Below are 17,194 nucleotides of genomic sequence, written 5' to 3' on the forward strand. Positions count from 1 at the left end.
ATTTTTGTAATATTGTAATGTATGGTAGTGTGATATACCGAATGGTTTTGTTTATTACATTGAGTGCTCCTGGTTGTGCTAATTGGTTACTGAATTCCAGGAATATGGGCTGTTGAAGAATCGTTTAATCAGAAAATGCCAGGAAACAAAGGACTTGTGTTGAAGTCCCAAGCCAAACATCATGCTATTGCTACACACTTTAGGAGACCCTTCCATTTCAAAAGCTTGCCTCTCATTGTGCAGTGAGTATCATGTTTTCATTCAAAACCTCTGTTGTAACACATAACATCACAAGAATACGAGGACCGCTATTCTCAGGTATTTTTGTGAAGTTCCAGTACGTGGACACTAACTGCCTCCAGTTCCTCATCCAAGCTTGCATTCTTAATACCCAAGTTCAAATAGTAAAGCTTAGCATTCAGAATATCCATTAAACATTAAAGTTTCTTTTTTCCAAAGCTTAGGAACCCTTAGGATCAGTTAGCACTTGAAGTTTCAGAATAGTAACCTGCATAAACAAAGAAATCCTATTAGAAAGAACCAGCCACCAACCAGCAAAATTTTAATATTTGTGTTGGGCTTCTTCTGAAGGACCCATTGCAAATACGCAGCTGAAATGAAAAGCTGTTTCATTATATCAGTTGCATTATAGAGTTTTGTCCTAATTTTCATGTCTGCAGAATTAACCAGCTTTGTGTCCAGTTGTTGCATGAGATCTTAACATGTTCATTGCATTAGACATGGAGCAGGTCTCAGGTTAGATGTGGTTTACACATGGCCCCCACATCTGAAGTAACACCAGGGAACTACATTATTATCCCTTCATAGTGAAGTAAATGCTGCTCATTTGCAAAGATGCAACAATATGCAGAATCTTCCAAAATATCCAGAATCTGAAATGTCACCAATTTCAGCAGATATTTTAAGATTCAGCTTCTGGTTGCAGAAAACGTTTATAAAATGGCTGAACCTCCTATATAAATCATGAGTCTTTTTTTTTATTTGTGAGTTAAAGAAATGCGCGCCAGCCATCTGTTTGATCATTTCTGGAGACAGAGGGTGGGATTTTCTGACCACACTCATCCCAAAACAGGAAAATCCATCCAACGTCAACAGACCTTTGCATGTTCTGCATCCCGCCCACTACAATTCCCATGGTGGGCAGGAAGGGAAAATTTCCCCCAATGAGTGTTTGCTTCTATCTTGGGCAATGTCCATACATAAGCACTTTCCGACAGGTATGTTGATAGTGTCAGGAGCTTGAGCTGTGTCATATTTCCCCTTCCTTAGCCTACAGCACCAAGGTCAGCTGACTTGCACCGTTTTGTTGAGACATTGGGTGATATGACGATGCATTTGTTTGCATTTGGGTACGCCGGGCATAATTTCAAAGTTTACATTTGACCCAAAACTTGCAAATGTAGTGAACTGTGAGGAGGATGGTAACAAACGTAGACTGTGGAACAGACAGACACAGGGCAGGTAAAGTTTGAGAAGGAGGAGGAGAGGCAATATAAAGTAAATGGTACCATTTTAAAGGGGGTACAGAAGCAGATAGATCAGGGGATCTCTGAAGTTTGAAGTTTATTTATTAGTGTCACAAGTAGATTTACATTAACATTACAATGAAGTTAGTGTGAAAATCCCCTAGTCGCCAACTCTGGCGCCTGTTCGGGTACACTGAGGGAGAATTGAGCATGGCCAATGCACCTAACCAGCACATCTTTGGACTGTGGGAGGAAACCGGAGCACCCAGAGGAAACCCATGCAGCCACGGGGAGAACGTGCAGACTCCACACAGATGGTATCCAAGCCGGGAATCAAACCTGGGTCTCTGGTGCTGTGAGGTAGCAGTACTAACCACTGTGCCACCGTGCTGCCCTTTAGCAGAAATTGAGATGGGTTTTAAAAGGGCACATGGAATCCTTGGCTTCATAAATAGAGGCATATCACACAAAAACAAGAAGTTGTGCTCAGCTTTTGTGACTAACTCTGGACACCACATTCTGGGCAGGATGCCAAAGGTGTTCAGGGAGATTTATTAGAGTGGCCCAGGAGACTAGAGAAATTGGAGAGTTCTTCAACCATGGAAGGTTAAGTGAATACATCGTAGGGATGTTCTGAATCTTGACAATAAGTAAGAGAAACTGTTTCTAATGGAAGAGTTGGTAACCAGAAAACACGGGTTTAAGGTAATTGGCAAAAGAACCATAGGCACAATCAGGGAAACATAAGTATGGAGCAAATTGTTATGAGCTGAAATGTACTACATGAAAGGGCAATAAAACCAGGTTCAATAGTAACTTCAAAAGAGAATTAAATAAATACTTGAAATGGTAAAACAATTTGTTGGATTTTTGGGAAACAGTGGGAAAGTGGAGTGGGACTTTTTGAATAGTTCTTTCAAAATGGAAAAATACTGATATAATGAGCCAAATAGCCTCCTGTACTATATCATTTCTATAGGCTTTATACCATTGTAGTTATTGTAATATATAGCTTTGCAGCCATGTATCCGCATAATGCAAACAACATTGGAAATATGCTTTAAGGGAATAACTGACTGGAAGCTGGACACTTCACCACAAGGTGAAGGAAGAAACCACAGGGAACTTCATTAATGGCCTTTCTCTTGTAACTCCTACAGGAAGCTAAAGTGATGCATAGGCAGAGCCCTCAGATCTACTTCCCTTGTCAGCGAATGTTGTTTAATGAGTGGAGACCAAAGAACAGGAAAAGGAAGAAAAATATTAAATAACAAAAGAACAGACAGAGGTATTACTGCAGTTAGATGTTCTCATTCTCTCCTGCAGGTACGAGGTACATTTCCAGAATGAAATAGAGTGTGGGGGTGCATATCTGAAGCTGCTCTCTGAAGATGATCAGCTCGACCTGGTAAGTTATCCTGTTGAGAAGTTTAAAATTGATATCCTTTGTGTGCACTGTAACAGGAGACACATCATTGCTGAAATCAGCTTGGTATAGAGAAAGAACAACTTCCAGGGCAGTAAATAGATCATTTATTTGCTGCTTCTCTCTAGCTATATTTGCTCGATGGATTTGTTTCCTACATAGAAGTGTCACATAAATGCAAATTGTTGTACCACTACAAGTAGGTAGTACACCACAAGTGGATGTAGTTTTAACTTCCCAGAAACATTCATGTGTTAGTGAAATACAACGAAGAATTACATTCACCAAAGTTTTGAATGGTTTTGCTGTTTCATACAATGAAGCAATCTCACAGCGTGCTGACCACTCACCTGTCCAAACCAAAGGAGATCATCACACTCAATTGTTACTCATTCCCAGGCCCAGTTAGTCAGTGATTATTGCTGATCCTGGACTTGTTGGTTGGTAATTCATCATTCTTCGGTTGTTATTTGATGATTAGCATCAGTTCCAGAATGTACTGATCCCACAACCAACAGATCAGATCAAAGTTCCTCAGTCCTGCCACATTCATTTGTGAATAGTGCTGAATAAATAAACAGATAATGAGAGGAGAAGGCTCTAAAAGCATTCCCATCCTCAGTGATGGGGTAGACCAGCACATGACCACAAAAGACTAGGCTGAAACATTTGCCAGAAATCTTCAGCCAAAGGAGATGAGTTCATGATCCATCTTGGTCTCCTCTTAGAATTCCCAACAACACTGGTGCCCACCTTCAACCAATTCAATCCACTCACGTGATATCATAAAACAGATAAGCACACTAGATATGCAAAGGCTGCAGACCCTGACAACATCCTAGCTAAAATGCTGAGGACCTGTGCTCCAGAACGAACCCCACCTAGACCCAAGCTGTTCCAGTATAGCTACAGCACTGGCATCTACCCAACAAAGTGAAAAATTGTACAGGTCTATCATGTTTACAAAAGCCTGAACAAATTTAATCCAGCCAATTACTGCTGCATCAGTCTCCTCACAAACATCAGCAAAGTGATGGAAAGTATCTTATCGGTTCTATCAAGTGGCAATAGCCTGCACAGCAATACCAAATATCTGGTTTGCCAGGATCGTAATTAATCCCATCTTTGGTTCTAACATGGGCAAAAGAGCTGAATTCCAGAGTTGAGTTGAGAATGACTGCTCTTCACATCAAAATGGCATTTAATCGAGTGTGGCATCAAGCTAGTAAAATTCAAGCCAATGGGAATTGGGGAATCCACTGGTTGGAGTCATACCTATTGCAAAGGAAACTGTTGATGGGCATTGGAGACCAAGTACCCAGGGCATCACTGCAGGAGTTTCTCTGGATAGTGCCATTGGCCTAACAATCATCAATAACTTTCCTCTCCATTCTGAAATGGAAAGTTTGTTGACAATTGTACATTATTCAGGTTGACTCATAATTCCCCAGATATTGAAACCATTCTTTTAAAGTTTATTTATTAGTGTCACAAGCAGGCTTACATTAACACTGCAATGAAGATTCTGCAGTGAAAATTCTTTAGTCACCACACTCAGACTCCTATCCGGGTACACTGAAGGAGAATTTAGCATGACCAATGCACCTAGCTAGCATTTATTTCAGACTGTGGGAGGAAACCAGAGTATTTGGAGGAAACCCACACAGACATGGGGAGAAAGCACAGACACCGCACGACAGTGACCCAAGCTAGAAATTGAACCTGGTCCCAGGTGCTCTGAGGCAGCAGTGCTAACCACTGTTCCACCAATGCATGCTTGTGAGTAGTAAAGCCTGAACAACATTCAGGCTTGAGCTGATTAGTGGCAGGTAGCATTCATACCATGTAAGCATCAGGCAATGAACATCACCAACAAGGGAGAATCTAGCCATCTTTCTTGACGTTCAACAAATATCAATATCAACCAAGTGAATATCAATTGATCAGAAGCTGAATGGACGAGCCACATAAATCTTGTAACTAGAGGTTGGTTGTCAGAGGTTGGTTATTCTTAGGTGAGTCCATCACCTCCTGACTCCCTGTTTGCCTGAAAGAGTGCATTTTCATCAATACTCAAGAAATTCAACACCATCCAGGACAAAAATTATTTGGCACCCATCCACCATCATCTTCAACGTTCACTCCTTTCATTGCCAGGATGTCATGACAGCATTTTATACCATCTACAAGATGCACTGCAGAAACTCAACAAGGTTTCTTGCACTTGTTGCAGATTTGTGGGAACACTACATTTGTCATCCTGACTTAAGAAATATTTCACCATTCCTTTATCTTCACTGGGTCACAGTCATGGAATTCTTAACTCGACCGTACTATGGGTGAATCTACACAGGCAGCCACATTTCAAGCTCACCATCACTTTCTTGAGACAATTAGAGATGGAAATTAAAAGCTAGCTTCACTAGTGATACTTAGAACTAATGAAAAAAGGTCATTGCTTCCAATCCCACATGATAGCAATGGATGATTACCATTGATCCCAGTCTGGGCAGCACGGTAGCACAGTGGTTAGCACTGTTATTTCACAGCTCCAGGGACGTGGGTTTGATTCCCGGCTTGTCTGTGTGGAGTTTGCACATTCTCCTCGTGTCTATATGGGTTTCCTCCGGGTGCTCCAGTTTCCTCCCATAGTCCAAAAATGTGCCGGTTTGGTTTGATTGGCCATGCTAAAATTGTCCCTTAGAGTCCTGAGGTGCATAGGGTGAAGGGATTTGCGGGAAAAATATGTAGGTACATGGGGGTAGGGCCTGGGTAGGATTGTGGTCGGTACAGACTCGATGGGCCAAATGGCTTCTTTCTATACTGTAGGGTTTCTATGATTTCTATATCAATGGATGAAAATAGTATTGACCTCTGACTCTGTTCACTGTTATCCTAGACTATGTTGATCATTGATTACCATTGATATTCTGTTGACATGTTCACAAAACCAATCAATAGTGAGACTGGAACACAATTAAGATAGTTTGAGTGGGTTCTGCACAGTGGCAAACTGCACGTAATCTGGATGATTTGAATGACCCTTTTCTAATGATTGATTCCTTCTGTTCTTCATTAATTCTAACACTGTTTTACAGGGACAATTCTTTGACAAAACTCCTTACACAATCATGTTTGGACCAGACAAGTGCGGGCAGGACTATAAATTGCACTTCATCTTCAGACATAGGAATCCAGTGACGGGTGTATATGAGGAGAAGCATGCCAGGAAACCAGATGTGGACCTTCAGAGTTACTTCATCGACAAGATACCTCACCTGTATACACTGAGTAACATGATTCTCTTAATCATTCTATTGCATTTAGAAATAGGTCCATGAAAAGGATTACAATCAGTAAGAAAATACCCTCAATGGATTAGGATCAGAATGAAATTTGCAAGCTTCATATGTGAGATAGCAATCATGCTGAGTTCTTAGTAATGATGAAATAGTTCATCAAACTACGCAGAACAGGCAAACTACTGATCTGAACACAACTGAATATAACAACTAAACAGTCCAGCAACTTGTCATTAGATAACTATTATTAAAAAAATCGTTAAACTGTAGAGCAATATATAAGGTGTGTTCAATATAATTTGCACACCTGTAGCAAATTCAGATCACAGTACAGGTACCAAAACCAATACCATTGATCGCTAATGAATGGGTTCATGATTGCACCTTAGTGTTATCAAAATGTTGTAACATATTGACATTATTAGATTAGCATATTATAATGTATAGTTGTTATACTAAAACTGGTTCTCACTTTGACCTTTTTCCCTTTTATTTCTCTCCCTCCATCGAATAACAATTCAAAAATGACTCGTTTAGTTGTGAGACCTGATAACAGTTTTGAGTTGCTAATAGATGAGACCTCTGTGAGCAAAGGAAGCCTCCTACAAGACATGATTCCTCCTGTTAATCCGCCCAAAGAGATTGATGATCCCAACCATCAAAAACCCGAAGACTGGGATGACAGACTTCAAATTGCTGATCCAGAGTCAGTGAAGCCCCATGACTGGTGAGGATTAAGCAAACTCGTGTTCAGTGGAAATATTTGTACAAACATACAGTAGTCTCTGTGTACACCAAAATGAGAAATGATTGTGAATCAAAAAAACTCCCACAATTCTAGAGACTATAACTGGACATCTATCTGCCAACCGATGACTTGTATTGAGACAGACTTCTCCCAGACAATACAGATCATCAGGAAATAGAACTCCCTCCCATCAATAGTAGAGAACACTATTGAACTGATGGCACTTCCCCTCAGTCTTGAAACCATTATAAATAGAGAAAAAATATCCCATTGCGCAAGACCACTAGGAAATTCAAACTTAACTCCTACACTCTGAATACAGAGACATCTTCCTCCCAACACTAGAGACCAAATGGAATATAGAAGCAAAAGAGGGCATCAATTGAATACAGCAACATTCTCTCCTTGATGATAGAGTCTAACTCATTAAAGGTCACAAGTGAATAGACACTAGACCAGCAGTGAAACACAGAAACATCCTACACAGACATGGAAGCTCACTCGTGATTTCAGCAACAACAGAACAACACTAGGCGTTCTTGAATAAGGAAACATCCTCAACCAACACTAGAGACCATTAGTGAATATAGAAACATCCCTCCATTGATCCAATTTTCGATCGATAATTGTTGGCTTTTTCTGCTAATAGAGTCTTACAGTCAAGGAGCTCTCTAATCTCAGCCACCATGATAACAGAGGCACTGTAATTGGTTTTGGTGCTCTTAACTGACATGTGGTAAATTCAGACAGGCTCTGCTGAGAATCCAGAATCTCCTGCTTTTTCAACACAAAGTGGGACTCAGTTGTGATCCTCCCCTAGCCACATATCTTGCCAAATTAAAGGTGGTGTTAACTGTGGAAAGAAAGCTGAAGGGGGGGATGGGTAAGAAATGAAAAAGTGCACAGCTAGCAGCCATTTATAGACACTGTTTCAGGACATGCCTCTCCAAATAATTTCGAATCCCTCACCTAAGTCCAAGGGTATGTGTTACGTCTGGAATAGATACTATCTGTTGTATTTTATTTGCAAGCCTGCGTGCTTATTCTATAATTTATAAGATATAACAGAATCATATATGCAACAGCAAAGGCTTATGACTGTGTTCTGTATGACAGGGATGAGGATGCTCCTCGCTATATCCCAGATTCTACGGCTACGAAACCAGATAACTGGCTGGATGAGGAGCAGGAATATATTCCAGATCCTGAAGCTAAAAAGCCTCCAGACTGGTGAGTACTGAATGACTTTGACTCGAGATTCTAGACAGCTTCACAAGCTACTTAATGATTTTATCTGAGTGCAGACAGATCAGTGTACATTTCTGCCCTTTATCGCATGTTTAATGTTTGGCACAACCACACTGATATTCTTTGATATACCCCAACCTTCACTGTAACACTTTCTGATAAACCCCATTATTCACTGTCAAATTCTTTGATCTGTTTCACACCTCTCATCATAGTACTCTTTATCATCTATGCCAGAGAACTTATTGTAGTATTCTCTGACATGGCTTTCATCCCTCACCATGAGAGACACAGCTTCAGTCTACAGCTAACCCAAGCATGCCTGATCAGGGAGTCCTTGATGATAAAACAATCCAAACAAAGACTTTGCTCGCTTTGATGAACAGACAATATTTGCCAGGAATATAGGTTTAAAATTCTAGTTGATTCAAATCAAAATGATGCACGTAAAGTCCATGAATACCGCAATTCCCTTCATTTTCTTTAACATGCTGGTATTGTGTTAATATCAATATGACGTTATTGTCTTTTGAAGGGATACAGATATGGACGGTAAATGGGAAGAACCGAAAATCCCAAACCCTCTATGTAAGACTGCAGGCTGTGGAACATGGAAACCCCCCATGATACCTAACCCTGCCTACAGAGGCAAATGGAAAGCGCCAATGATCGACAATCCAAAATACAAGGTAAATTATGTTGCACTGCTGGTTTCTGTGTGAAACAAATCTCTTTAATATTGTAGTTTTTCTTATATTACTGATCATAGCTAAAAGATTTGGACATCCTTTGGAATTCTTGTTATTGATTCTTGATAAATGCATCACATGCTGAGTCATGCAGACCAAAAATATCTTAAGTAGCTACTTAGTGATCACCCGTGATCACCCTTTGAGAGATGTCCCACTGTTTCCTATCTCTCTCTTCTGCATGCTTGGGTGGCACAGTGGTTAGCACTGCTGCCTCACAGTGCCAGGGACCTAGGTCCAATTCCAGCCTCGGATCACTGTCTGTGTGGTGTTTGCACGTTCTCCAAATGTCTGTATGTGTTTTCTCCTACAGTCTGAAAGATGTGCTAGTTGGGTACCCTGACTTGAACAGGCACTGGAGTGTGGCGACTAGGGGAATTTCACAGTAACTTCATTACGGTGTTAATGTAAGCCTTACTTGTGACTAATAAATAAACTTTTGTGCCTGCTAAGTTAGCTGGTCTCATCTGGGGGTGAAAAATTGGGTGTTACATGTAGCCTATTGGGTGCCGCTGGACTTGGGAAGTTAAAAACCTATCAGGATTATTACCCAAATCCCACTGAAAAATACATGTGTAAGCCACAGGTTCGCCCAGGTTTATAGCGAAAAGGCTAGGAGACATTTACTGGGGTGTGCTCATAAGGAATGGCCATTTGGGTAAGAAACTGAAGAACATCCAGTCCTTCAGAGTCAAACTGTGGCAATGCTCAGAGATGTCTTCACAGGTGGAGGTGAAAATTTGAAAGAATTAATCATCATTTGTTTAGAGAAAGGTGAATTTTGCTCACGGCAAATTTTTGCTGCAGTTTTTAACCATGAAACAACCTTGAGTGGAGTTGGATGAAGGAGTATTCGCAATAAAGTGGATGAACTTGCAGTGTGGATCAGTACCTGGGACTTCGATGTTGTGGCCATTTCAGAGACATGGATAGAGCAGGGGCAGGAATGGTTGCTGCAGGTCCCGGGGTTCAAATGTTTTAGTCGGAGTAGAGAAGGAGGTAGAAGGGGGGGAGGGGTAGCATTATTGGTCAGGGACTGTATCACAGTGTCAGAGAGGAAGTTTGATGAGGACTTGTCTGTTGAGGTAGTGTGGGCGGAGATTAGAAATAGGAGTGGAGAGGTCACCCTGTGGGAGTCTTTTATAGACCTCCTAAAAGTTCGAGAGAGGTTGAGGAAAGGATTGCGGAGACGATCCTGGTTAGGAGTGAAAGTAATAGGGTAATTGTTATGGGGGACTTTAACTTTACTAATATTGATTGGAATAGCTATAGCTCTAGCTCGTTAGAGGGGTCAGTTTTTGTGCAAAGCGTGCAGGAAGGTTTTTTGACTCAGTATGTAGATAGGCCAACTAGAGGTGAGGCTATATTGGATTTGGTGCTGGGAAATGAGCCAGACCAGGTGCTAGACTTGGAAGTTGGTGTGCATTTTGGTGATAGTGACCACAATTCGGTTACGTTCACCTTAATGATGGAAAGGGATAGGCATGAACCTCGGGCCAGTGGTTTTAGCTGGGGGAAGGGTAATTATGAGGCCATTAGGAGAGAATTAGGAAGCATAGGTTGGACTAGGAGATTACAGGGACTGGGAACGTCCGAAATGTGGAGTTTTTCCAAGGAGCAGCTACTGCGAGTCCGTGATAGGTATGTCCCTGTCAGGCAAGGAGGAATTGGTAGGGCTAGGGAACCGTAGTGCACCAAAAAAGTTGATTCGTTGGTTAAAAGGAAAAAGGAGGCTTATGTTCGGATGAGACGTGAGGGCTCGGGTAGTGCACTAGAAAACTTTAGATTGGCTAGGAGGGAGTTGAAGAGTGAGCTAAGAAGGGCTAAAAGAGGACATGAGAAGACTTTGGCTGATAGGGTTAAGGAGAATCCTAAGGCGTTCTATAGGTATGTCAAGAACAGAAGGTTGGTTAGGGCAAGATTAGGGCCAGTTATAGACAGCAGAGGGAAGTTATGTGTGGAACCGGAGGAGATTGGAGAGGCATTGAACCAATATTTCTCTTCAGTGTTCACACAGGGGGACATGGATATAGCTGAGGAGGACACTGGGTTGCAGGGGAGTAGAATTGACAGTGTTACAGTTGATAAGGAGGATGTGCTGGATATTCTGGAGGGTCTGAAAATAGATAAGTCCCCTGGTCCGGATGGGATTTACCCCAGGATTCTCTGGGAGGCAAGAGAAGTGATTGCAGAGCCTCTGGCTCTGATCTTCAGGTCGTCGTTGGCCTCCGGTATAGTACCAGAAGATTGGAGGTTAGCGAATGTTGTCCCATTGTTTAAGAAGGGGAACAGAGACTTCCCCGGGAATTATAGACCGGTGAGTCTCACTTCTGTTGTGGGCAAGGTTTTAGAAAAAATTATTAGGGATAGGATTTATAGTTATTTGGAGAGTAATGAATTGATTGGAGATAGTCAGCATGGTTTTGTGGCGGGTAGGTCGTGCCTTACTAACCTTATTGAGTTTTTTGAGAAAGTGACCAAAGAGGTGGATGGGGGTAAGGCAGTGGACGTGGTGTATATGGATTTTAATAAGGCGTTTGATAAGGTTCACCATGGTAGGCTTCTGCAGAAAATGCAGATGTATGGGATTGGGGGAGATCTAGGGAATTGGATCAGGAATTGGCTAGCGGATAGGAGACAGAGGGTGGTGGTTGATGGTAAATATTCATCATGGAGTTCGGTTACGAGTGGTGTGCCTCAGGGATCTGTTTTGGGGCCACTGCTGTTTGTAATTTTTATTAATGATCTGGATGAGGGTATAGTTGGGTGGATTAGTAAATTTGCTGATGACACCAAAGTCGGAGGTGTGGTAGATAGTGAGGAAGGGTGTCATAGTTTGCAGAAAGACTTAGACAGGTTGCAGAGCTGGGCCGAGAGGTGGTGGATGGAGTTTAATGCGGAGAAGTGTGAGGTAATTCACTTTGGTAGGAATAACAGATGTGTCGAGTATAGGGCTAACAGGAGGACTTTGAATAGTGTGGAAGAGCAGAGGGATCTAGGTGTATGTGTACATAGATCCCTGAAAGTTGGGAATCAAATAGATAAGGTTGTTAAGAAGGCATACGGCGTCTTGGCGTTTATTGGTAGGGGGATTGAATTTAGGAGTCGCAGCGTTATGTTGCAACTGTACACAACTCTGGTGCGGCCGCACTTGGAGTACTGTGTGCAGTTCTGGTCCCCACATTACAGGAAGGATGTGGAGGCTTTGGAGAGGGTGCAGAGGAGGTTTACCAGGATGTTGCCTGGTATGGAGGGGAGGTCCTATGAGGAGAGGCTGAGGGATTTGGGGTTGTTTTCGCTGGAAAGAAGGCGGCTAAGAGGGGATCTTATTGAAACATATAAGATGATTAGAGGTTTAGATAGGGTGGATAGTGATAGCCTTTTTCCTCTGATGGAGAAATCTAGCACGAGGGGGCATGGCTTTAAATTAAGGGGTGGTAGTTATAGGACGGATGTCAGGGGTAGGTTCTTTACCCAGAGGGTGGTGAGGGATTGGAATGCCCTGCCTGCTGCAGTTGTAAATGCGCCTAGTTTGGGGGCGTTTAAGAGATCCGTGGATAGGTTTATGGATGAAAAGGGATTGGTTTAGGTTAGTAGGTTTGTTTTGTAACTGGTCGGCGCAACATTGTGGGCCGAAGGGCCTGTTCTGCGCTGTAATGTTCTATGTTCTATGAAAATGGTGTAAAGTAGCAGAAATCAGCCTTGTTAAATCTTAAATAATGCCCAGTTAAAGCTGAGCTGTAATAATTAGATTAGTTACAATAACTTCAGTATCAGACCCATCCCATCCTATGTTTCTGACATGACCCTGATTCATATGACCACCTACATTCGTCCGAACTATCTGACAGACCTATGACAAATACGGAAAGTAAATACTTGTTTATAGCATGCATGTAACTTGGTGATTGTGATTACATGTGCTAGAAAACCTTACCATCTCTGTAAACATGTCATTTTGTAACAGAATCCTTGTGTAACATGCTTTTCTCTGCAACATACTTATTTCTATAACAATGCATTTCATTAACATTCTGCTCCTCACACTCCATTCTGAAACTCACGTCTTCATTACATAGACCTCTGGAAATAAATTTTCTCCTAACATCCTTTAAAACACATTCTATTTATTAATCGTAATTCACTCACTATAGCATATGCTTTTCTCGCTATCTGTGTGAAACATAATCCCGAAATCTAAGTTATCGAACTTGATTAATGTTTTGTTTTCAATTTTGTTCCAAAAGGGAGTTTGGAAACCTCGAAAGATTCCGAACCCAAACTATTTTGTGGATACACAGCCATTCCATATGACTCCAATCACTGCGATTGGGCTTGAGCTATGGTCACTGACACCTGACATAATGTTTGACAATTTTATTATATCGTCTGATGAGAAAGTTGTCGAGCAGTGGGTGAAAGACACATGGGCACGAACAAAGGCAATCTATGATGCAAACAGAGTAAGTACATTTGGTGACTTGTGTTTCATTGCCAGACACAATCATTCTCCATACTCCTGCCGGATTACAACAGAGCATAACGGACTGACCGACTGCATGGTGAAGCCTACCATGGCTTAAATGCCCTAAGTCCCACAGCTTTTCCCACGGGTATCTCCTGTAATGGTAGGGGCTGCTTTTAGTTACCTCTCTCCCCACTGCTTTATCCAGAGCTGCCACATTGGAAGGTGCAGATAGGCTTCAGGAAGCAGAGGTAAACGTTCTGTGCTTCTGAAGGGATCGGGTGTGGGAGTGGCTTCCCCAACAGAACCAGAATTTAACCATTACCTTTCTGACCTTGTGAGATCTTTCCTGCCTTGAGTTTCCACAGTGGCAACAATGGGTACCCACTCTCCATCAGACATGGACCCCAGGAAAATGGGTCGGGATGGATTCGGCAGCCTGGGGGAGAGGGGGAAGTCTTTCCCAATAGAAATCCTGTAAGGGGAGAATTTCTTCCAATCCAATTCTTCCAATTTCTTCTAATCACAACTAGCTGAATGTCTGTTCGTTTATGACTTAGTGTAGGCCTGAGGGTTGCCAACCCTCCAGGATTGGGTTGAGTCTCTGGCAGTTGAAGGTTTATCTTCAGAACACTGCTGTGTGCAATCATAGAATAAATTTATTTTTAAAAAGTTTTTAAAAATCTTTTGACATATCTCTTTATCAAAATATTGAAAATGGAAATAAAGGCTGACAGCCAAACATTAACCAGTTGGGTAAATGAGTCTTTTTGCTTTAAACTTAATATACAGAGTTGGATGTGTGGCCAAAACATGGCTGAAGCATAGAGGCAAGTTACATGGTGAAATCTTCAAGGAAACATTTAATCACAGTTGTGGCAACCCTGGGTGTAGCTGGTGGTACTGTCAGTGTGTGCATTGCTGTGCCTGGTGTGAGTTTGGCAGTCTGTGTGTGTATGACTGAGATGTTGAGTGTTTCTTTAATCAGTAACTGAGGTAATTGCTGCTGTTTCCTGTTGTCCACAGCCTGGTTTGATCCTGCAGTTGTTTCTGGCGGCAAACAAGCGCCCATGGCTCTGGGGAGTCTATGTCTTCACTGTTGCTCTGCCTATTATCCTATTCATTAGCTTCTATTGGCCAAACAAGGTATGTCTAACAATTCTGTGTATTTCCTGTGTAGAATTGGCACAAAAGTGAAATGTCTAAACTAAAGTTATCCCACTGTCTAAATTGCACATCTGTTTCTGTTCTGTGTGACATTGTTCTGTGACTCTCCTCTATACTCCTGTATTGTGATATTTATTCTAAACCTCTCTTGCCTGCCCCTATATTCTGCTGTGCTAAATTTTATTCTGCCCCTGTATTGCCCTATGCTGTGATTTGTTTTCCCAGCGATTTGGGCCCCCTGATGATTATTATTACAAGAAGACAGATGATGTGCAGATCAGTGATGAAGAAAAACTAATCACAGACGCAGAGCTTCAGAAGTCCGGTAAACTAAATAGCAATAATAATAAAAGTGATGGCATACTGTTCACACTGCACAACCCTAAGAGTTTCCCTTTATCACAAGTCAATTTTGGCTACCTTCACCTGACATGAACAAGGCCTAACTGGCACTTTAACACTGGTGATGCAGGGGTTCTATTTCGAAAGGAGCCCACTGCTGGGTTTCTAAAGCATCAGCTTGATTCAGGCAATTGAGCTCTTTTAATATGCTAATTTGAGGCCTAAAATGTAAATTGGAACCAGATTGCCACTTTAGATTCGAACTACTATCAGTTTTCATGGGCGATGGACTATTAAAAGCTTGGCAAAAGTATATGTTGAATAATTTTACTGGATTTTGAAGGGCAGGATTCAGTGCTGCTCTGAATTCCACCAATATTAGCCATTACTGACTCGCACCTTCCATCATCAGATCTTAGGCTAGGAAAGGTAAAATCAGGTAGGTTTTACCATCCAGTCACCAGACTGTCAACACATTGCATAGGCAGTGTATCAAAATGCTCCCAAGACCTTTGGAACCATGGGAGTTGCCCTGTACAGAACAGAGGCAAATTAGGAAAAAAATGTAAAAAAATTGGCAGCTATGAATTATTGGAGATGCCACCTGAAAAATTAATGGGAAGAATATTATTGATATTAACTAGTTAGGGATTCCAGATATCGAGGAATGGCTTACTTTTTACAGTAAGGTGTTGACATGAAGGCTATTCTCAGAATCATGCTGCCCCAAACGCCACCACTGGGAGGTGCCAAAAGCAGGAAATTGACTGGTTTCCACAATCCCTTCCATCATCAAGAAGAACCTGATCCCACTAGGACTTTCTACCAGCCAGTGCAGTTGATGTTGGAACACGTTGTAAGGGAATCTGACCAAAACAAATAATTTTGTTTGAAAACAGACTATTCAGTGTATATTCTAAGCAGTATGCAGCTGTCCGCAATGAGGCTGAAAGAGCTATTCAGACTGGGGATTGTCTGATTCACAGTCTTGCTGAGGATAGGGAATATATCTAACAGTCAGGCTCAATAAAAATTATCCTTATCCTTATTGATGATAAATATCCATTGAAAATATTTGGAAATAATGCCTCCACAGGAAAAGGTGCACAGCTGACTGAAAAAATAAATTGATTGCTGGTTTCCAGACAGCCTATTCAAAAAAACTGAATAGGTGACAGCTCTAGTTCAGATTTTGTTTGTTAATTAATAATTATGATGCACACTTTCAGATCAACATAATCAACAAGGTTATGAAGATAAAAGCAAAAAGATGGCAGAAGGAAGCGCACTGGGAAAAAAGAACGCAAAGTCGGAGACCTCTGCACAGGTTGGAAGTTTCTGGCATTTATTTAGCATCTTAAACAAATCATAATTTTACTTTGTTGAAATGTTTTGAAGGAATCAGTATTTTCCAGGACCAAAGAATTTTTTTCAATTCTGGGGTAACACTGGCTTGGCCTGGCTAGCCACCACCAGAACAGCCAAAGGAAATTTTAATTTCTTGCACGAGTTTAAAATATTGGGTTAGAGGGAGAATGGGAGAGTAATCCATTAACTACACTTTCTTTTTGGGAATGTAATATTGACCTGCACCCTCCACAAACCCTGGCAATGCTAGACACAGTATTCCTAGCAAGCAAAGTTACAATAGCCCAAGAGATAGGAATTTCTACTGCATAACCCACTTACACATCATTACCATCTGCTTGCCCATATTTCTGCAAGTATATTGAAGGGCCAGCATTAGCTTCACAACTTACTATCTGGTTTTCTCCACTTGCCAAAATGGAAAGCCAGGCAATTTGTGTAAATCTAAAGGACAACTGGCCTTCTAGATTCTTGCCCTGGGGTTCAGATCTTCGCAATGAAATAAGCCAAATGCATTTATAAAAGTGCCTTTCATAACCTCAGGACATCACAGAACTTCACTTGAAGTTACATACGTTTGGAAACATATTACCCTTTCTTCAAAATCTTGGAACTCCCTCTCTAATGATGCTGTTCGTGTACCTATACTACACACAGACTTCAGCAGTTCAAGAAGGTGGCTCACCACTTCCTTCTCGAGGACAATTGGGTATGGGCAATAAATGCCAGCAACGTACACATCCCATGAATGAAAAAAATTTAAATGTAGTCATTGATACAATACAGAAAATAATTTACGAACAGCACATTCCCACAAACAGATATGTGGTAATTAGCAGATAGTCTGTTCTACTGACATTGGTTAGATAAATATTGACCAGGATATGGGAGA

At 41.5% G+C, this 17,194-nt stretch overlaps 1 protein-coding gene across 2 annotated transcripts in view; it reads left to right on the forward strand.

Moving 5' to 3' along the window:
• The window catches only part of LOC145342251 (calmegin), a 69,050-nt gene that overhangs the window by 9,865 nt on the left and 41,991 nt on the right, over positions 1-17,194 (forward strand). For both annotated transcript variants that reach the window (XM_080187659.1, XM_080187660.1), the window contains 10 exons: positions 101-242; positions 2,814-2,895; positions 6,012-6,204; positions 6,753-6,942; positions 8,080-8,193; positions 8,747-8,900; positions 13,208-13,423; positions 14,452-14,571; positions 14,818-14,917; positions 16,164-16,261. In XM_080187659.1, coding sequence (XP_080043785.1) covers positions 101-242; positions 2,814-2,895; positions 6,012-6,204; positions 6,753-6,942; positions 8,080-8,193; positions 8,747-8,900; positions 13,208-13,423; positions 14,452-14,571; positions 14,818-14,917; positions 16,164-16,261 — 1,409 coding nt within the window. The remainder of the gene's footprint in view (positions 1-100; positions 243-2,813; positions 2,896-6,011; positions 6,205-6,752; positions 6,943-8,079; positions 8,194-8,746; positions 8,901-13,207; positions 13,424-14,451; positions 14,572-14,817; positions 14,918-16,163; positions 16,262-17,194) is intronic.

The sequence above is a fragment of the Carcharhinus amblyrhynchos genome, chromosome 4 (assembly GCF_965287045.1).
Source record: "Carcharhinus amblyrhynchos chromosome 4, sCarAmb.v2.hapA, whole genome shotgun sequence".
Lineage (NCBI taxonomy): Eukaryota > Metazoa > Chordata > Chondrichthyes > Carcharhiniformes > Carcharhinidae > Carcharhinus > Carcharhinus amblyrhynchos.